General features: G+C 47.6%; 1 protein-coding gene across 2 annotated transcripts in view; it reads left to right on the forward strand.

Moving 5' to 3' along the window:
* The window catches only part of NPEPPS (aminopeptidase puromycin sensitive), a 695867-nt gene extending 686981 nt beyond the window's left edge, over positions 1 to 8886 (forward strand). For both annotated transcript variants that reach the window (XM_069237501.1, XM_069237500.1), the window contains one exon: positions 6805 to 8886. In XM_069237501.1, the coding sequence (XP_069093602.1) occupies positions 6805 to 6957 (153 nt within the window). In that variant the 3' untranslated portion in view covers positions 6958 to 8886. The remainder of the gene's footprint in view (positions 1 to 6804) is intronic.
* Positions 8887 to 22671: the final 13785 nt, after the last annotated feature.

Raw genomic sequence — 22671 nt, forward strand, 5'->3', positions numbered from 1 at the left:
AAAAAGTGTGTTTTGCCGTCATGTTCCACACGGAGCTTAGCCGGGAAGAGCATTGCATATTTTATACCACATTCACGTAGTGCCCTCAGAGTCATTAAAAGAGGCCCTTTGTGATTGCGTTTCTCTGGAGAAATCTGGGAAGATCATAATTCGTTGGTTATTGCATGTTATTTCACCAAGTTAACGTGTTTACGAGAGAATGTAGTCTCTGTCTCTGTAATGCAACACCTTTGCTACAATTGGTCTAGGCCTGGCCCCAGGTGGGGGCATTCTGTTGGGTACCCTGTGGGCTCTTTCTATTGCGAAGAATGCTGTGAGGCCTTCCTCGGGTATTGTGGTTTTGATCCAGTTTTCCAGAAAAGCTTCTAAACTGTCTGCTGAGGACTCTGTTCTCTCTGGGATCCCAACCAGGCGAAGGTTACTCCTGTGTGCACGGTTTTCAGCGTCCTCCACTCTGGATTCCAGAGATTTAATGCGTAGAGAGAGATCTGTGAGCTCTGTGGTAGTAGAGTTTTGTGTTAGAGTTGTTGCTGCAAGAGTTTTTTCATTTGCTCCCACTCTTTCCTTTAATTTGCGGTGGTCCTCTCGCAGTAATGTAAGGTCCATTGCTAAACTATCTATTTTCTTCTCCAATGCTTCCCGGGAGTCTCTGATGGCCAGGAGGACCGTATCCAGGGTTGTTTCTTGTTGCGACTTGTCATCTGGAGGGGTTAATTTTGTGGAGTGACTAGTGGTTTTAGGGGTTGTGGCCTCGTCTAGGCTCTGCTCTTCGCGTCTTTTGGTCTTCCCCATTTCGGAACTGTTAACCAATTAGGTGCGGGGGAGAGTCTTCCGCATCGACGGGCGGCTCCTAATTTTGCGTTGTACTTTCGGGGGGGAAACCCTCAGTGTTTTTAGGGCCCCCTACTTTCCAGCTCAGCTCAGGTTGTTTTTCACTGGTGTTTTCCGTGTCCGACTTAGACCTGACTTGTTACGGGGGGTCCTCCTGGTTATCCTGTGATGGGGCCTGTGAACGTTCTTGTGCTCAATTATTCGTTGCGCGATATGCAGGGGAACTTCATCGTGGGGCGATCTTGCCCTGTGAGGCACTGATGTGGAGGAGAAGGCCACGAGCACCCGGTCTTGTCAACTATTTTCCAGCACCTCCTAGGCACGAGCAGTGGTCCCCTAATTCCTGTCCTCTCACTCTCTGGTTTTCAAATTTGCGGAAGGGGATTCACCGCTCACGCACAAGCAGTCCTGTGTTATTAATTTTTTTCGTTAGTCCCGGGCCTTTGGGGGATCGTCCCTCTCGTGCGCCCATGGCGGAGAGCAGCCGAGGCGCCCTCTAGTTGTGTTGTGGTGGGGAACGCGCCTCTGCGTTAGTGTTGAAAGGGGTCCCCGTGCCCCTCTCCGAGTTTTCTTTATCTCTTTTTTTCTTTTTTTTTCCTTTTTCTCCCCCTCCTCGCCCGGTGGTCTCCGGTGAGTTTATTTTTTCTGGGAGGCTCGGGGGTCCCCGGGCTGGCGGGGACAGTCTACGGGCCGTGGGCGGGCGAAGGTGTTGTATTCTTTGCGTCTAAGCGCTCCCTCACTCACCGATTCTTCCTGATTCCTAACTGCCTCCACTTCAGGGCCCCCCTGGTCAGCAGGGGCCGTCTGGGACTTGCCGCGGGTGCTCAATCTCCTCGGCGCTCTGGGTCGGGTCTGTGTGGAAAACCCTTGGTCGCGGCCGCCATTTTGTTTCGAGCGGCCGCGGATGTAAATACCGTAAATCGGATGTTTCCTAAGGTTATTTCTGGGCGAAAACTGGATATTTGTCGTCTCTGCGCATTCTGATGCGTCCACAATCCACCGGAGCCAGCTCAGGACGTTATTCAGGGGTTTGCAGCACACAGGGCCCCGTCTGCTCTCCCGGAGCTCCCCTCTAAGCGTGCGGCTCCATCAGCCCCGCCACGCCCGCTGGGTCTTTCTCTGTATAAAAATCTGCTACGCCCTGACTAAGAAGCAGCCTCCTAAGTTCTTACGAGCCCATTCCAGCAAGAGAAAAGCTGCAATCACAGCACTAGCTTGTGGAGTCCCAGTCGTGGACATCTTGTCAGGCAGCAACGTTGGAGTCCATGCATGCGTTTGCCAAACACTACTACCTGGACGGTCAGGGATGGGAATTTTGCCCATTTGGTCCTGCAGGACTTTCTAGTATGAAAGAATTTGTCTGCAGCCCACCACCAGGAGGATAGGACTTGGGTAGTCATTCAAAGGTAAGGAATCTGCAGGTAGAAGTCTCTATCAGATGAACAGGTTACCTTTGGTAACAGATTATCTGGTAGAGATTATCTAGCTGCAGATTCCTTTCACCCACCCATGCCTCATCGCCCTGCAGACTTACTTGCCAAGGTCAGGGTGATCAATTTCAGGGACAAACATATTTGCCAGTTCTTGGCTCTGCACTCCTGGTGCGGAAAGTTGTGATTAAAGTAGCAAACACATGCGCACCTGGGTTGAGCTGCTATACAAGTGTCTGCAAGGTCACTTCTGGTGCCACGTGGAGCCGAATGGAGCCACTCAACGCCAGGGATATTGCTCAAGAAAAGGTTTCTGGATCCAGTCGGACGCCGAGGAAATTCAAAGGTAAGCTACCAGATAATTTGTTACAGAAGGTAAGTATCTTGTTCTACTTGACTGCACAGTGCATGGCTATACCTTGCTAAATGTTAATTGGGCCAAGCTATCTGACCTTATGGCTTCTGCAGCAGCTTGCACATATTGCTCAGTATGTTCTGAGGCAGGATGAGACACCTGGTGCCTCATCCTGTGTATGTGTTCTTGAGCAGGGGTGTGAGAAACCACAGTGCTTAAGAGGGGAAGCGGGCCCTTATGTGACTGATTGCATCTCAGCTCGTTCCCCCTAGCAGATTAAGGTTGTGGTGACCTAATTGTGAACTGTTTGGTACAATGGCTCATCTGCACTAACCACAGTGGTTCTGTCGAGGTTCCTGAAACTGAAGTAAAATGTGACCTGCCTGTTTCTGCTCAACCTGCTGCCATTCCACACCTAACTATTTCTTTATGGGTCTGTCGCTGATTAATTAGATTTGATGCCATTTCTAACCTGAAAGGTCCACATCGGGGTGTGGGGTCTTAGATCTGTGGTGGGTCTCTACACGATGTTTCTCATTCTGCCCTCTAACAGTCCTTAGCCTGATCTTCTCATTTAAATACGCTACTTTTTGACACTTCATCTTGATTCTTTGAAGGAGCAGTATCAGACTTTATTCATTGTTAATGGAATGGCCATATGCCCTGCTTGCTTTTTTATTTTTGACGGTGTCTTAGTGGGATTTTCAACTAAATGTTTAATATTCTTGAATTGCAATTGGCTGTATTAAAAAGAAAAGGCAGAAAATGCTGTCTCCAAGGCATGCTTTCCTTGATTATTTAAAGGATGCAAATGTTTTCTTACACAAATGTGTTTTGGATCCAGTGCATAGGCAAGAGTTTTATCAATTGAAAGATCTCTCTGATGAAACAGAAGTAAAAGTAAAGAGGTTTTCATTTTGGTGTAAGCTTTGTCTTTCTAGGAAGACAAGACATGTTGAAGTGAGAATCTACCCAGATTAAAGCTTTGTGTACTGCTGCTTTGGAGCTCTTGGATTATACCTAGTCTTTCATCATGCGTTCATCATTCAGGGTATACAGCGTACATTCATGACTTGCATGGGGCTAACCTAACACAGAGCATGGAGATATGGTAGAGATATCTAGCCGCAGATTCCACTTCTGTAGAATCTTCCCCAGGTGTGGGCCTGGATCAAGAAACTTTTTTCCCCATAGCCCATCTGCATGTCGGAAGAGGGCATTGCGCACTACATATTGTCCAACGTATGTGACGATAGCGGAGTCCATCTAACCCGCTCGCTGCACGCCAACATTGGTTCTTTCTTTTCCGTGCTTACTACGCTGATCTGGTAATGGTTAGTCAGGCTATCTTCATACTATTTCAATGTTTTGTCGACGGGACAGTGTGCTTTTTCCTGTCCATGTCTTGGGGTTTCAAACCCTGTGGGTCTTGTGGACGACAGATGTCCACTACGCACCCCCACTCAATTTGTATGTGGTGCCTGGTGGAGCACCATAACTCAGAAGAGTGTAACTCCTGTCGTCAACTTCGGCCGAAAGCTCTGCGGGAGCATCGTAAATGGCTTCTGGTGACACGGATGTTGGAGCTGTCCCGGACATCCCATCGACCAAGCTCTCCTTCTCATACTGACGTCTGTTCGCAGGGCCGTTCAAGGAGTCATTCTTGTGGATGCCATTCTCCATGGCTGTTAAGAGGTAAGTCTTGACGCAAGTGGTTGAAGTCATAGGAGTTGCCAACTTCACTGCATACAGCCTCCCACTATTCTTCGGTTGAGAAGTCGATGTCAGAATCTACCCCGCATCTGCCTCCTTTTCCAGGGGCCAGGGGAAGTTTAAACCAGATACGTGAGTGTTATGTTTCCCTTCACGCTGCCTTTGGTGAATCAGCTTTCTCTGGAGCCCATGTGGGTCCCAAGGACGTGCAAAGTGGCTTGACTGTGTTCGCCATCTGCTTCAGTTAGGTCTTTACCATCACTTGACGAAGCAGTTACACCGCTGGTGCACATCGTTTTGGGGTTTCCACCTTTGGTGCCGTTATCCGTTCAGCAATTCCGCTGGCAGGGCCTATCCAAATTGAATCACTCTTTCTACCTAAAGTCAAAATAATTGTTGAGGAATCACCTTTTTGATGTTGGTCGACCTCGGGTATGGCACGTCATGCTAATTATTCCTGATCCTCTTTCACATTCAGAAGAACCCCCTCATGTTTATCCTTCTGAGGGACATGGTGGAGAGGCAGTAGAGGAGTTGGATATTTATCAGCCTCATAGAGAAGGCAGCTGGCTAGCTGACCCAGCCGTGGCTAGTGGCTTGGATTCTTTCACAGCCTCAGCCTGAGCCTCAGCCCCCATTCAAACCCATCCTCCCCCCCCCCCCCCAATCCCCACCCCCAGACTTGCTATGGAGGAGAGTTCCTCGTTCCTCTCTTACTTACTTGCTGTGAACGGTTGCTGTAGTCTTGAATCTTACACCTAATTCAGTGGAATTAACTTTGGATCCCCTTATTGATGTCCTCCATCAAGGCCAAACGGGTTGAACCAGTGCTTCCTTACAGCGAAGCCCTGTATGATGTTTTGTTGGGGGCTTGGGCTAAGCCTGATATAGGAGCCCCTGTTGATCGGGCTATATCTCACAGGCACAGACCTGCCCCTGGTGATCTAGCTTGTCTCCAAAGACATTCTACTCATCGAAGTTTGGTGGTACAGGCCACTTTAGCCTCCCATGATATTGAGACTCTCCCACATGTCCTATCTGATAGAGATTCCAGGAGTCTAGATGTGGCAAGCATATTTTCTCCTACAAAGGTTCTGCTCTATACTCTGTAAATACATCTTGTGTTCTTGGACGTTTCTCTCATTCATTATGTGACTCATTGGCAAACATCTTGTGTAGGAAGCTGGCTCTGTGTATATACTCTATCAAAATACGAGTGTGCACAGGGTCGAGGGGTTCCCTGTGAGCAAGGGACCCACGTTTGTATGCCCAGACGTGGGTCCCGTGCTTCCATGCCACTGGATTCAAGCTAGCCTGGCTGATGAGGGGTGAAACCCCGAAACCGGTCCCAGGATGCTTGTTTCCAGTCCAGGGAAGACCTGGCCTGGCAGTTCGGGCTGGACTGTTTCCATGGGGAACAGGGTCAAGACTGATTTGCATATGGCTGGGTCCAAACTGGAATGGCATGGGCAGCAAAAAAATGATTGATTTAGGCCCAGATCTCTGTTCTGGGGGTGAATGTTTGACGTTGTTCAGCATTCTGTCCATCACTTGTTCTTTTTGCATTTGATTATTGCTCACCTTAATTATTATGAATGTCCGGTCTTTTTCTCTTGTTATAGACCAGTTTTATGGTACTTAAAGATCTTTTTGGGAGGTCTCAGTTTGCATTCCCTCCTACGGGTTACAATGACTTTGGTATCTGATTCTAATGTAAGAAATCTGAGGCTAGATGTCTCTATCAGATGAACAAGTTACTTACCTTCGGTAATGCATTATTTGGTAGAGACAGGATCTAGCTGCAGATTCCTTAATGATCCTTCCTGCTCTGCGAACTGAGTCCTCTTTGGTCTTAGAGGATTTAGTTATGGAAATCAACACCTTGAATTAAGAATTCAGTGATTATTTGACACAGGGGTGTCTTTTGTACTAGTGCACTGTTTCAATAGGCAGTTTCTATATGTAGCTTCACTTTTTGAGTGCAAAGATAGGCACAGAAGAAACTGACGTCAGCGAGGGGCTTATATAGACTCCACTGACATCACATCTGGTGGACAAAGTCAATACAGAGTCACGCAACGCCCTCTTCCGACGCGCTGACGTGCTATAGGAAAAAAGTTTCCGGATCCAGGCTCACACCTGGGGGAAGATTCTTAAATAGGAAATCTGCAGCTAGATCCTGTCTCTACCAGCTAATGTGTTACTGACGGTAAGTAACCTGTTCTTCATGGATGTTCTTGGTGTCCTTTAGGATCTTTCATTGGTACTTTGAAGTCCATCAGATTTTTCCATTACTCTGGTGTGCTGAAACACAGACTGTGTGTTGTGTGTGTGTGTGTGTGTCAATTTTGCTGCAACCTCAATTAATGGCTCTGTAAAGAGTTTAGAACTGCACTCATGCTTTTTATGTCTCTTCTGGTTTTGATATGTTCCATGTGCCAATTGTTAATGTTTCATTCTTTGTTGTCCTCCTAGGCCTTCTTTGATAGCCACCCAGCACCCTCTGCAGAGCGTACCATACATCAGTGTTGTGAGAACATCCTCCTGAACGACTTGTGGCTGAAGCGTGATGCTGAACCCATACACCAGTATCTACAGAAGCGCACATCTCCCACAATTAAAGCATGACCTCTCCCCCACTGGTGACATTCACCCAACAGCTCTTTGATAGGCCCCGATTTGGAGGCTCTTTGCAAGTTAGAGGGGCAGGCTGTCAACAGTTGACAACTTCCTGCTCAGACAGTCCTGATTTCTTTTTTGTAACATTTATCAACAGTACAGCAAAAAAAATAAATCCAGTGTGTAAATAACATAAGCAAAGAAACTGTGATATGTGCAGATACCTTTGCAGTGCCTCCCTCTTTGCAAGGAGATTTGTGGTTTATGGAAGTCCCTACACTCCTAAGGCAGTGTCTGGGTCAGGAATTGGTAAACACTGAGGCAGTCTTTTAGCTCAGTTCTTAAATGAAATCCCCATGTAATGTAGTCGAAAGGTTCACAATGTATGGCAGACAACTGGCGTAGCAAAATCTATGCTGAAAAGGTGATGGTGTCATTTTATTGGCTGAATGGTGGGTTAGATTTGGTCTTGAAGAGAAAGGAGAACAGTTACTTCCGTTATACAGATGTCTGTAGTAGTTTGGCGTGCCCCCGATTAAAAATAAAAGATGTCTCCCATTTTTCGTATTGCACTTGTTCACTTTCTTTGTACATAGATAAAAGTAGTGTGTGGATTTTTAAAGTGGTTCATCTGTCTTACTGGGACCCCCCTGGAAACTGCATGTGAGCTGAGAAATAAAGAACAGTGAATGACCTTCTGAAGACTGGCCTTGTTTAGTCTGAATTATAACCATCATCCTGCTTCTCGTGACATGGGTGTATGCATGTAGCATTGCAAGGTGCTGGCGGTCTTTTCTGATCATGGCATGAAACGATTCAGAAGCCTTAATAATTAATGTAACCCAGTGACAAATATTGAGGAGCAGACATTACGTTTTACTAATTATAGATTTATCTGCTCCAATATAGTTGTGGCTTCCTGTCATGTTGAAAGGATTTTGTACTTACTGTGACTTAATTTAAATCCAAGACCTGGCTGGCCTAATTGGTAATATTACTTCCCTAAGATAATACCCTGTTGTATTGTTAAAACAAAAAAAAAAGAATTCAATCAGTGGAGTTAATAAAAGACAAAATATACAACGTAAAATTGATTTCTGATTGCATTTTGGGCGGAATGTTAATCAGTAAATTTTTCTAGTGTTCGAATGGGAATCAGCAAGTTTTAAGGTGGGCACAGTCTGCTTTGGTGGTACGCATATAAAGAATGGAGACAGCCAACTATACTGTATAGGGCATCGTCATGATACTATAGACTAATCACTTCTTCCTATTCCTTTAACGTTTTACTTTTGAAGAAATTCAAATCCTGTTCCTAAAATGAACAAGTTACAAGACTCCATCAAACTACTGGTAGTAGCTCTTGTTAAGAAGCAACCCTGTACATAACAGGATAGAAGGAAGTGTAGCAAATTTAGGTTGTGTATAACCCTCGCTTTCTCCCTTTTGCTCATCCGAAGCTGGGCGGTATTGACACTGAGGCAAAGGCTTCTCAGATAGCTTTTTCCCTGAAGCAATCAACACAAGCCTATCCTCCTGTCCCAGCTCGGTTTCTGTTTTCTGCCTATACAAAGTGAAGAAGTTAATACATCTCCAAAGTGTACTGTTCACACGAAATGTTTTTTAATTTATTGATTCATCATTGCATACTGGCTCAAACACATTTTTAAAAAAGGAATCTGAGTCTGTGCATACTGTTGAATAGCCGGTTTCAAGAAACGCATTTATTCTGTACAGCTACTTATTGTAAGCATCTGCCCTTAGGAGAGGGGCATATCTTGTTTGTGAAACTTGCATTGAGCAAGTTTGTGGGTTTCTCTCTGGTATACATGATAATTACAATATTTTTGCTCGTCTTTGTAATTCTCAGAACCCATGTTTACAATATATCTAGTTGTATGAACAGAGCATTAAATAAAAGAAAAACACGCCTGTTAAGGTAGCATTGTTTGAAGTTCTGTTTGTGCGTCGTAGAATCCTCATTGATAGCCATAGAAAATGGAATAATTTCCTGCTACGTTTGGTAACCCTGGAACACTCACTCAGTATTAAATGGCAGTAACGTTGTCCATACGTCATCAGAAAGGGAGCAGTATCCCACGTGTTCTTATAGTGCTGATTACTTGCTTAAAGCGCACATAAACAAGTCTTTCTGAAGTGAAGTTTCTACAAATGGGAGAGAGAGAACCTTTTACCAGACTACACTGCAGCACCTATGTAAAATTCCATTGACAGTAATAGCAATGAGAAAAAAAAACAGACTTATAGCCTTCAATTATGAGTTGAAAAACTGCTCTGCCACTTACGGTTCCCTGAGGCTAGTGCTACCCATAATGCCTTGTACTAGACGTTGGCCTCAGAGTCACTTCTGTGATTTCAGCACGTGACTGGATCCGACGAACACACTGCGTATTTTTGCACATGTTCTGAGAGGAATTTGTCTTGGTAGCTGTATTTTTTTTATTTTTTTATTACTCAGTCTTTAGACTCTAACTAGAGCGTAGACAATTTTGAGGCATTTCTCATCCAAAATGACAGTTATTTCTCAAATGCCTCACATTTGATGACGAAAGCTGCTTCAGACTCAGTCTTTTTTTTTGTGGTTTTTCCCTCTGCTCACTCGAGTATGAATTTTGCCAAAAAGGACACGTACGGATAAGAAAGGCGTTTGTCTCAGAGGCTTGTTTGAAGAACTTCGAGCCAAGGAGAACAGAAAACCAGGCAAGCTCCACAAAGAAGATTCCAGTTCTACTGGCAAGCTGGCAAATTCTCCTTTTTAAAAAATAAAAAAAATCCCCACTATCCCTCCCTCCCCCCACCGCTGTTAGACCCGTTCACAGTGAAATACTACAATCACTGTTTAGACCATAGGCACTGAAGTTCTTGCCGTCAAAAGGATAGACTCTGACATCATGACCCCATCGTAGTTGTTCCTTGAAGCCATTAAGGCCAAGACATACAATGACACCACTGATGTCGAAGTTTTCAAGACAGCTGACAGTGTTCCACTTGCCACTGATGCAGCAGGTAGGAAGCTGGCCTGGTGTGTGGTGAGCACCTATGGTGCTGTCACCTTACACCAGATCCAGGTAGCCACTATTAGTGAAGTGTAGGCAGTGTCTAAGAACCAAGGGCTCCCTAGAGGTAGCAGTGGATGAGCAGCCAAGACTTATCTAGGAGACCTGCAAAGCTTTGCAATACCACTATAGCCACACAGCACTTACACACATGAAAGATGAAAGAACCGCACAGTGTTACAGAAATAAAGGCACTTTATTATGGTAACACAAATACTAGAATATTGAATAGGTAATCCCCCAACTGGAGGTAAGTAAACACACTATTATATACACATTAGCAAATAGTAAATATCATAAGAAACCAATTAGCAGTAGTAAAAGCAATAGCAAATAGTGAGGGCCTTAGGGGAGGGCCAACCCATACACTAAAACAATTGAATATGAAAGGCAGTCCCCCACCTAGGGAAGTGGGTCGGTAGAAGTTAGCTGGAGCAACTAGGAACCCTAATAGGTGAGTACCAGAGTGGCCCTCAGCGACAGGAGAGCAGAGGTAAGTACCTTGTTTTCCCCAAAACCAACAGGAGGACTTTAGAAAAGGATTATGCAAGACCCAGCCAAGACTGGAAGATCCCAAAGGTGGATCCTGATAAGAGGACCTGTAAAGGAAAGGGACACAGTCCAGTTTGAGATGGAGTGTCCGGTTGTGGCAGGAGCCACTACCCACACTTCTGTGGATGCAGGACCAGGTCGATGGTGGACGAAGAAGGTCAGCAATGCAGTACAGGAGCTGAAGAGGAGTTCCAGAAGTGATGCAAGTGATGTCCCACGTCGGCGGTCGAGATGCAGTCGGTCAGTGGTGCTGGAAAACTGCCTACAAGCCTTGGCAAATGCAAGAGACAGAGAAGGTTCGCAAGGCAGAAGAGGACCAGCAAGGTCCAAGGGCCTCGACCCAAGGAGAGGAGTCCGGGGTGACCCTCAGCAGTTGGGAGAGTCACAAGAAGAGGTAGCAGGCACAGGAGTCTCAGTGAAGCCCACTCGGCACACCTGAAGAGGAGTCCCACTTCACTGGAGCAGAAGACTGCTTTGCAGGAAGGAGTGCTGGAGGCCAGGGCTACACAGAGCCTGAAGATTCCTTGGAGAAGGGGCAAACAAGCCTATGCACCTGCAAGAGTTGCGGTGCACAGGGGTACTGTCCTGCAAGGAGAGGCAAGGGCTTACCGTCTCCCAAGTTGGACAGCTGGAAGAGAGGCCCAAGGGGACCACTCCAAACTCCCACCTGTGATGCAAGATCCACACAGTTCTGGAGGAGAGCAGATCCACGCAGGCGGTCGTTGTTACAGTTGATACCTGCATGGGAGTGACTCCTTCACTCAAAGGGAGATTCCCTCTTACTTCTTCTGCAGGCTGAAGAGTTGTTGCCCTCAGAGGATCCACAGCCCGGGGAAATGTTGCAGTCGCTGGAAGGAGCTGAAGAAAAAATGTTGCAGAGCGTAGTTGTTGCTGAAGTTGCACATTGTTTGTTCCTGGAAGGTCCAGTTGCAGTCCCAGTGGCCAGAAGATGAAGTAAACGATGCAGAGAAGTCCTGCTGGAATTTTGCACGTCTAGTCTGAGGACCCACCCTAGAGGTAGACCCTAAATAGCCCAGGAAGGGGGATTGGTCACCTAGCAGGGTGACCACCTATCCGGAGAGGGCTGTGATGTCACCTACATGACCTGGCCACTCAGATGCTTCCAGGGGCTTCTGTCCACCTAGGATTCAAGATGGCAGAATCAAGTGGCCATCTGGAGGAGCTCTGGGTCACTCCCCTTTCCTGAGTGCAGTTTCACGCCAAAGCAGGGACTGGGGGTCTCTGGACTAGTGCAAACCAGTTTATGCAAGGAGAGCACCAAATGTGCCCTTCAAAGCATACCAGTGGCTTGAGGAGGCCACCCCTCCCAAGCCATGTAAGACCTATTTCCAAAGGTAGAGCGTGTTACACCCCCCCCTCCCCCCCCTCCCACAGAAAATCCTTTGTTCTGCCTTCCTCTGCCTGAGCTGCTCAAGCAGCAGGAGGGCAGAACCCTGTCTAAGGGGTGACAGAGGTGCAGGCTGCCCAGAAAAGAAACCCCAGAACAGTAGTAGGAGCAATGCTGGGGATCCTCTAAGGAGCCCCCAGAGTGCATGGAATCATACAACCAATACTGGCAACAGTATTTGGGTATGATTCCGACATGTTTGATACCAAACATACCCAGGTTCGGGGTTACCATTATGTAGATGGACCCAGCTGGACACTGTGTCTAGTACATGGGTAAAAATGGCTTCCCGCCCTTACGAAGGCCAGTGTAATGGAGCTGGAGTTTGTAGGAACACCGCTGCTCATGTGGTGTGCCCTCACACACAGGTACCTGCACCCTGCCCTCTGGGGGCCTACCATAGGAGTGACTTACAGTGTCCTGGTGCAGTGACCTGTAGTGAATGGTTGCATTAATCTTTTCATGCAGGCTGCAATAGGAGGCCTGAAGACACATTTTGCATGGACTTCTATGGGTAACTACATGCGGCAGCCCCATGGGGAACCCCTGGTGCCCCAATGCTCTGGGTACCTAGGTACCTTATAATAGGGGCTTATAAGGAGGCACCAGTATGACAATTGTGGGTTGTGCAAAGTCCTAAGCAACCAAATTTATAGAGCGAGAGAGATCACAATCACTGGGGTCCTGGTTAGCAGGATCACAGTCAAAACACACTGACAGCAGGCAGAAATGTGTGGGTAACCATCCCAAAAAGAGAACACTTTCTTACACAGACCATCTTATCAACATCACCACACTGCTTCTCAACAATGCCACCATTGTCCGGTCCTCTCTCAATGCCTCCAAGTACGTCAGCACCTACAATCTCAACGTTTCACACCAACTTTAGAGGCAAGATTCAGGCTGTCGCCTAACCTGCAATCACCTTTACAACCTCTGAGGCCACTGAGCTTTCGGATGCCTGCTGAAGTTCCTCTGCTTGTTCCTCTAGCACCTCTCAGTATACTGAGACCACCTCAGATGGTGTCCAAACTGACATGTTGTCGCTATTCTGTAAAAGGGCTCTTTTCTTCTCAGCCTGTGGGGGGGGGGGGGGGGGGGACTCAGGCCTCCCCTAATCATTCAGCTAGAGAAAACGTGAGTACTCGTAATCTGTGAAGGAGAATGTACTTCACCATCCCCTTCTTCAGCTTTCCCGTACACCGAACTCTCCTGTGGCATCACCTGCATACCGCATTACTGCCTCCACAATGTGTTAATAACAGGTGCAGTAAAGCTTTCTATTCCACTAGATACTTGAAAAACATCTGTGCCCAGAGTAAGGGAAACACTGCAGCCAAGGACGTTTACTTCCATTGGTGCCAAGCTGTCTTGAACTGGCATAAGACATTTCTGGCACCAGTGACGGTAAAAGCAGCTATGCCCAGTTTAATTACGCCTCCTCATCGAGATCTGTTGTTCCTAAAGAGTGACCTGAGGCCTCACTCTTAACATTGTGTCAACTGTCAGGTGTAGACCTGCTTCTGCTCCGGAAACTTCTCCTAGTAAAAGCAAGAGAATAGACACAGCTGAAAGGAAAATGTGTGCCAAGGCCCTTAAATTCGGATCTTGGTAATTTGGGGTTGGAAGAGGGTGAGGAGAGGGCCTTGGCATTCTGAGGAAGGAATGACTCCTGAACTGTCTAACCCCAGATCCATGTTCTCCCCGCTGCCTGCATCTAAAACCAAGACTCTGTTGGAGGGCATTACTTTGGAATCTCCAGACGATCCTCGTCTGCCGAGGGTCCTGCAGCTGGTCCTGGACCTGATTGATGAGGCCCTGGAGAAGGTTTATTCTCAGGTTTTGGAGTCTGGTGTTTATTCGCAGGGCTGTGAGAAACAAGTTATCTCCTTGAAGAAAAAAACAAAGGGAGATCGTAATGATCTTAAAAAAAACGTGCACCCTATTTTGCTGGCTCGAGATCTTGGAGAAGCACATAAACCAGGAACTAGCCCAATTTCTCCTGGATCAAGAACTCTTCGACCTCTCTCAAAATGGCTCCAGGAAGAATCACAGCTTTGAATCAGCGCTTATAGAGACTGCTGATTCAATCTGCAAACAGGTCGAACAGGGTGGTGCAGCTATCTTGGTGCTGCTGGGCCTATCTGCAGCCTTCAACACCATATCTCCATCTTTGTTGGTGCGAAGGCTGCGTCAGGCTGATTTGAAGGTCAAGGCACTCAATTTATTGGAATCCTGCTTGTTGGATAGGATGCTTATGGCCAGGTGCGGGGATTTTACAGCTGCCCCTTTACAGCTTTCTTGTGGGGTCCCGCAGGGGTCTTTTTTTAAGTTAGACCCTATTTATTTAATTTATATGTCGCCCCCTTTGCAAAGCTGGTGTGATCTTTTAGCTTTCTGGTGTCTTCCTATGTGGATCACACTCAGATTATTCTTCGCACCTGGTGTAACTGGGAACAGACAACGGATAAATTCAGGACTTGCATGATGGAGATCAGTAGATGGATGAGGGAGAACTGGCTTAAAATGAAGGGGAAAAAACAGAGATCTTGGTCTTCAGAAGGGACAGTTCTATTTGGAATAGCCGATGGTGGCATGAAAAGTGTGGTACCATACCGACCCCAGCAGCTATGGCCAAAAACCTTGGTGTAATTTTCTACACCTTGATGTTTGACTCCCAGGTGAATAGAACTATGAGTTCCTACTTTCGGATAATCAAGATCTTGAGAAAGATTTTGTTGTTTCTCCCGAAAGAGCTGAGGGTGACAGTGGTCATTGCTCCTATCCCCTCATTTTTAGACTACTGCAATACATCAACCAGTTCTCCCTGAACATGTTTCAATCCGTCCAGAATATAGCCGCTCGCTTGGTCCTTGGAGTTCCTAAACATTGTTCAGTTAGAGAGGGTTTGCGGTCCCTACACTGGCTACCAGTTCAGAAGCAAGTGTTTTTTAAAGCCCTTTGCTTGTTCCACAATGCGCTCCACTTGCAGGGTCCATCCTATTTCATAACGGCCTTAAATTGGTATGTTTTTAAGAGGTCCGTGAGATCTGCGGGTCGATGGAAGGAGGTCGTTCTTATGGGTAGGAAAGCTACGTGGGCAGAATGGGCATCCATAGTAGCGGACGCCAGGCTGTGGAATTCCCTTCCGGAACATACCAGGAGCTTAAAGATGTACCTGATATTCCGTAAGCAGGTGAAAACCTGGTTATTCTCTAATTAGCCCTCTCTTGAGAGAGCGGAGTGTTTTAGTTTTCCATGCTGTGTCGTCTTCTTTACAGTCTCATTCAGTAGAGCGCATAGATGTCTTCTGGTTATACGCGCTTTAGAAATATTACAATTAAAGGCACCAACGCTACAGCAGTCCTGGACTAATATCACCGTGACATTTGGGATGCCCACTAATCTTTTTCAAATGACCTACGAGACCATCATGTCGATAACTTTGTGGAAACGGTTAGAGAGGAATTATGGGTCACCAATCAGGTGTTAAGTGCAGCTGTAGCTATGACAGAGCGTGCAGCATTCGGTTATTGTCACAGGGACACTCTTCAGAAAATCATCATGGCTGAGGTTGACGTTCTTAACACATTGGCACTCCATTACAACTTCTGGCTCTTCTCTTTTTGGCCACTATTCAGAAGAAGAAATGGCAAGAATACAAAATGAGACATTTTCCAGGCACATTCAGATTGGAGAAAAAGGAAATGAAGAAGTTCCTTTTCAAATACAAGGACAAGTATCAGTACCTAAAGAAACTCAAAGCTTCTAGGCCCCAGGCCACCAGCCTACGGACAGCAACAAGTGATATTTTCAACACCTCTGCCCGACACTCCTGGTTTGCCACTTCAATGAGGGTAGCTGTTTCTTACCACAGGGATGAGTGAGGGGAAAAACAATAGACAAAAAGGTACAGAGTATTGTCAAACAAGGCTTCTTGCTTCCATCAAAAGCAAAGAAACCTATAGCACCATCAAAAAAGGCGTCCCCCAGAGAAATTTAAAAAACCACAATGTTGCTGAAAAATCAAGCAATGGCACTTGTACATCCCACCTCAAAGAACAAGCATTGGCCTAGCCAATAAGTTTCACCTTTGGGACCTTATAAGTATTTAGCCATGCAGCATATTATCCTGCCTACTACAACATCTACTGTTACTTCACCTCCACTGGTGAACAACCAAACACACTCAAGGATGGACTTCTGTGCTACTTAATGATAAAGTTTCTTTAAAATTCAATTGAGGAAATGCAGCATATAATTGAGAAAGCAGCGAAAGACGTGGTGGTGGTATTAAAATATGAAACGGAGTATTGATATCTCATGAAATATGCAACAGTGAGAAAGGGGGTAAGTGTACCTTATTAATAAACATTTGGAAGCCCTGGATATATATCCTAAATCAGATTTCTGAAAGGATTGGTTAAACAGTATGCTGGATCTGGACATTGAAAAGGGGTAATATTACAAACATAATAATGCTACTGTAAGGTTTCATTTTTATGGCGCTCCAAATGACATATATTTCATAGCGCTTCCTGAAGAGGTGTCCGAAGCCTCCAAGAGGTATAGTATGGGGCAGTTATGTTTGTTACCTAAGGGTTATAAATGACCATTTGTTTGTTTTGTAATAGCCCAGTGGTGGTAGGTGAAAAACAAGCCTGCAGAGTGGCCCCGGCTCTACCCTGCCCCATCCTCCAGTGAGTGCGCCTGCCTAGCCCAAGAGGCAGCAGCGAGCGGGAGATGTAGCACCGCCTCTGGAAACTGCAGGCTACGTTTTGCGCTGAATTTCTCTGCTCCCATTGGTAAAATGCTCAATATGGCTGGTGCCTGTTTTTTTCCACAAAAAAAATATAACGGAGCAGTTAGTGCTCTGAGGTGTAGAAGGTAAGCGCATGGGATCTCAGAGTGCTACAGAGCCCTCAGAGCGGCCCCAGCTTTACCCTGCCCCCTCCTTCAGTGAGCGTCCCGCAGAGTCTGAGGGAGGGAACAAAGATAACGAGAGTGAGCGAGAGTTCACAGCCTTTCAGAACAGCAGCCGCACCATTCTTTGACAAACATGCCCTAACTAACTGAAACACTAACATGGCTCCCAAAGTAAAAATGTTGTACACCTGTGTAGCTGCTGTTCAGCATGACTAAAAGTAAGTGGCATGGAGTGTCAGTGTAGTGGGTGAGTAGTGTCACAGAGTGGATTTGTTCAAGTGTCATAGAGTGGAGCGGGGGGGTAGAGTGTTGTTAGAGGGGAGTAGAATTCAGTGTTTGGATTACTCACTATCTGCTATCTGATAGAGACTTCTAACTGCAGATTCCTTACCTTTAGAATTTTCTGGCGTCAGCTTGGAATCTGGAACTTTTGCAGAGCAATACCCTTGTGTGCCCCATCGAGTGGCGCTGTACGGATCCGCGTGGTCTCTGCATCGCTGAAGCCGTCTGTGATGTAACAGTTACCTATAAAATCACCACCTAGGCGCTCTTACGTCGGCTCTTTTCCACACCGGTTAAAGTGCAGATCCAGAGGTCGAGGAGGAGGTTGCGTGACCGCTCTGGGAGCCCTAAGTCCTCTTCATCCCATCTGAGGTCCTCCCGGCACTCAGGGAAGAGGCACAAAAAAAAGTCGTCCAAGAGGACTTCAACTTCACCTAGTCTGTCGACTGACTAGACGAGTCTGGAACGTCAACATTCCAGACACGATTCTGCCTGACTTTTGCCAGGGTTGACTCCGAGCCTTCCCCCCTTTCCGTGAGTTGGAGCAACCCAATCAGATTTTTACGAGGCCATGCATCTCCTATTTGAGCGGGCTGGCCCCACCAGAGAGCCTTCAGGCCCCGTAGGGTCAGCAGAGGCCCCATCAGGTTCCATGCCGGCGGGTTGGGCTTCTGTGCCGATGGGGTTTCTTGGATCCAATATCAGATCCAGAAGATCCTGAAACTGCACAGTCGACAACCTCTGTCTTCTCTCCCGGCACCCACCAGTGGCGCAAGCCCCATTCTAATAACCAGTGAGCCAGGGCGGTGTCGCACAATGCTAAATCCGGTGCCGATGGCACCAACAGGTGCCATATTGCCTGTCCATTTTTTCAAACAGCCAAGCACTGGTGAGGAATGGGAGGTGTACCAGGACCCTCTAGAGTCAGTTAGAGCCTATGGACTGATATGAGGAGCTAGGAGAGTCCAGTGGACAGGACGCCTTTCCAGATACTGGCATGCTCTCACCTCCTACTGCAGCTACGGAGGAGGGTGCATCGTATTCAGTGGTGGTATGCAGTGTAGCTGAGGTCCTGGACCTTGAGCTTCACTCAGTGCAGGTCAAAACTAACATCTTGATGGAGGTGCTTTAACCAGGGGCTTCGTCATTGGAACAGATGTTGCCCTTTAATGAGGCCCTCAATGATGTCCTGCTGAGGACGTGGTCAAAACCCAGCATAGAGGCACCTGTAAACAGGACAATTGGCCGCCGCCATCGCCCTGCTCCAGGCAACCCTAGCTTCCTCACACAACACCCCACCCCGGAGAAGTTGGTGGTCCAGGCCTCCACGTCCCATGGCGCCTTCCTGTCCGCCCCCGGATAGGGAATCCAAGAGGCTGGACCAATTGGGAAAGAAAATGTTTACTTCCTCCAGCCTTACATTGAGGTCGGTTAGCACCACATGCCTTTTGGCCTGTTTTTCCCCATACACTATGGGAAACAGTGGCGCACATGTGCTGCCTCAGGTCCTGGAGGACGTGTGACCAGATGCAGCCAAGTTTACCTTAAGGTGTGGTTTGGACACGACGGACTCGCTGGCCAGGACAATTTATTCAACAGTAGCTCTGCCTGGCTACGTATCTCTGGCTTTTCAGGAGATGTCCAGGCATATCTTAAGGACATGCCCTTCAATGGGACCCGCCTTTTTTGGGGAAAAGTCACTCTGCTCTGGAGCGCTTCAAGGACTACCGGGCTAGGGCCAAGTCCTTGGGCCTCTCGGTGACCCCTCACCAACAGTCTGTCTGTCGATCACCCCTTTCAAGGCTTCAGAAGGGGTGCTGTACCACGCCATCCACAGACCAGCCTCCGTCTTCCACCAGCTCAGCATCCTGTGCGGGGACAATGTCATGGTGCCTTCAGACCCAGAGAGTCTGGCCAGAAGTGGTCCACCATCCAACCCCCCACCTTCACAGCATCCAGCCCTTCAAGTATGATTCTGCAAGACTATGTACGTCCAGTTAGAGGGAGGATTCAGTTCTCCATCTCCCTCACTGGCAGTCCATATCATCGGACAAATGGGTCTTGCAGATCATACAGAATGGCTACTCCCTCCCTTTCCAGTCTTTCCCTCCCCCAATGCCTCCTGCAAAAGAACGGCTGATGGAGGATCACTTGGTTTTGTTCCACGAGAAGGTTATGGCTCTCTTGGCCAGGGGAGCCATTGAAAGCGTCCCGATATCAGAAGTAGGCAGTGATTGTTATTCCCACTACTTTCCGATACCCAAAAAGAACGAGGGCCTTCACGCTATTCTGGATTTGTGGGATGTCAATCTCTTCCTCAAAACGGAGAAATTCAAAATGCTCACTCTGGCTCAGGTCTTGTCTGCCCAAGACCAAGGAGACTGGATGGTAGCGTTAGGCTTACAGGATGCATATTTCTACATCCTGCCTGCCTACAGGCGCTACTTGTGGTTCAAAGTAGGCCACAAGCACTTTTAGTTTACTATGCTATCCTTTGGCCTTACCAGCACCCCTCGGGGAGTTCACCATAGTGATTGCGGTAGTTGCAGCTCATCTGGACAGGCTGGGGTCTTCCCGTACTTCGACAACTAACTGTTGAAGGCTCCTTCGTCCCAGGCAGTCATCATCGACCTTCAGACTCCGGCAGTCCTCCTGCATTGGCTGGTGTTCCTATAAACGTGCTGAAGTCACACCTGACTCCCTCTCAGATGCTTCCTTTCCTCTGAGCTGTTTTGGACACAGTGCCATTTCGGACCTATCCTCCCAAGCAGCGAGTCCAGGATATTCAGGTTATGATTCTGATATTTCGGCCTCTATCCTGGATTTCAGTGAGAGAGAGACTGAGGCTGTTGGGGCTCCTGCATCCTGTTATTAAAACAACACAGATAGCATTTGAGGGCTCTGCAGTGGGACCTGAAGTTCCATTGGGCACAGCATCAGGGAAATCTCACCGACATGGTTCAGATCTCAGAGGGAACTGCAGCGGAAGTGGTGGTTAGCGAACCGCAATTGGGTCAGAGAAAGACTCCTCTCCTTTCCGCTACCAGAGTATACAATAGTGACAGATGCATCACTTCTGGGATGGAGGAGCCATCTGGGAGAGGTAGAGATCAGGGTCCTCTGGTTTCTGGCGGAATCCGAACTCCACATCAACTTACTGGAGCTCCAGGTGTTCCAACTAGCATTGAAGGCATTTCTTCCTGTAGTCCAAGGGAAGATAGTGCAGGTGTTCAGACAGCACCACCACAATGTAGTACTGCAACAACCCGGGCAGTGTGGGGTCGAGGCCCTGCATCTCTGGGCATGGCTGCAACAGCAGGGCATAACCCTGGTGGTTCAACGCCTGGCAGGTTCTCTGAACGCCAGGGCAGACAAACTCAACTTTCTAGGCCTAGCAAATCACAAGCGTCATCGCCATCCGGAGGTGGCACAAGGACTCCTTCATCTGTGTGGAGGGCCTTGGTTCGATGTGTTCGCCTCAGAAGAGAACACACAATTTCAGCAGAATTGTGTATTGGAGTTTCCAAGGCAGCAATCATTCAGTGACGCTTTTTGTCGCAAGTGGAGTTCAAGTCTCCTGTACGCCTTTCTGCTCGTACCACATCTGCCCAGAGTTCTCAAGGAGATGAGGAATGACCAGGCCCAGGTAATCCTGGTAGCTCCAAACTGGGCATGGAGAGTTTTGTATCCCGAACTTCTGAAAATGAGCATCGATCCTCCAATTAGGCTGCCCCTTCGGGAAGATCTTATGTCGCAGCAATAGGAGATGGTTCTCCACCAAACCTATCAACTCTGCGCCTTCATGCATGGAGATTGAGTGGCGGCAGTTGACAGCCTTCAACCTTCCTCCCGAAGTTTGTAAGGTTATTCTGGCAGCCAGGTGTCCCTCCACCAAGACGGTGTACGCCTGCCCTTGGAAACACTTTGTATGTTGTACAGAAAGATCTATAGATCCTCTTTCTGATTCTCTCTGACATTTTTCTCTTTATCTTGTCCCTTACCAAGCAGGGTTCTGCATTGGGCACTCAAAAGGGTATCTTTCCACCTTATCGGCGTTCCTTTAGCTGCTGATCAGCCTTTATTATTCTAATCACCTATTGTACATAGATTTCTCAAAGGTGATGTACATATGTGTCCTCCTACTCCCTTCGTTATGCCCCAGTGGGACTTGAATCTAGTCCTCGCATTTCTCATGTGTGCTCCCTTGGAGCCCTTAAACACCTGTCCTCTCCTGCTGCTCACCATCAAGATAGCCTTCTTAGTGGCAATAACATCTGCCAGGAGGGTTAGTGAAATGCAGGCTCTCATGTAAGCTGCCATATCTCATGTTCCAAGACAAGGTGGTACTCCAAACTTGTGCCTTTTTCCTCCCCAAGGTGGTGACCCCATTTCACCTGGGTCAGGACATCACCCTGCCCACCTTCTTTGCTCCACCGCATCCCTCGAAAGAAGAGGATCAACTCCACCAGTTGGACCCAAAAAGAGCATTGCCGGCCTACCTTGCGCACAAAAGACTTCTGGGTGGATGACCAACTCTTTGTGGGGTATCTGGGAGCAAAGAAAGGTCGAGAAGTGCAGAAGCAAACCATTTTGCTCTGGGTCATTCTCTGCATTAAGTTCTACTACGCACTGGCCAAGAAGCAGCCGCCTGAGGGCATGAGAGCTCATTCCACCAGGGGTAAGGCTACTACCACTGCATTAGCACAGGGTGTTCCAGTCCTGGACATCTGTCAGACAGCGATGTGGGTGTCCTTGCACACATTTGTGAGACATTACTGCCTGGGCAATCAGGTCTGTAGAGACAGACACTTTGCCCGTTTGGTCCTGCAGGTCTTTTTTAGAGAAGATCTGTCCGCAGCCCACTGCCAGGAGGTTATGGCTTGGGTATCTATTTAAAGGTAAGGAATCTGCAGCTAGAAGTCTCGATCAGATGAACAATTACTTACCTTTGGTAATGCATTATCTGATGCAGACTCTAGCTAGCTGCTGATTCCTTACACCCACCCATGCTTCTTTGCTCAGCGGACACGTCTGCTAGAGTCAGGGATTGTCCGTTTCAGGGCCCTAGGTTTCTGGCACAGACAACCTATTAGTTCTTTCCATGCTCTGCGCTTCTGGCGTGGAAGTTGGTGAAAATGGACTGACTAACGCACGCCTGGGTGGTGACTTTATAGGTGACCATTTTAGGAAAGTACCCTATTTTTGGTATGGTTACCCTCACTTTTTATCTGCTATCAGTGTGCTTAGACTGTTTACACCGGGATCCTGCTAACCAGGACCCCAGTGATTGTGCTCTCTCCCTCCATATTTGGTAACCTTGGACCCTTGTGCATTCCATAGTTGGCATACTGGTTTCTCCTTATAAGTCCCTAGTATATGGTACTTGGGTACCCAGGCCATTGGGACACCAAGGGTCCCCCGTGGACTGCAGCATGGACTATGCCACCCATGGGAGCCCATGCAAAATGTGTCTGCAGT

The sequence above is a fragment of the Pleurodeles waltl genome, chromosome 6 (assembly GCF_031143425.1).
Source record: "Pleurodeles waltl isolate 20211129_DDA chromosome 6, aPleWal1.hap1.20221129, whole genome shotgun sequence".
NCBI classification, from domain to species: domain Eukaryota; kingdom Metazoa; phylum Chordata; class Amphibia; order Caudata; family Salamandridae; genus Pleurodeles; species Pleurodeles waltl.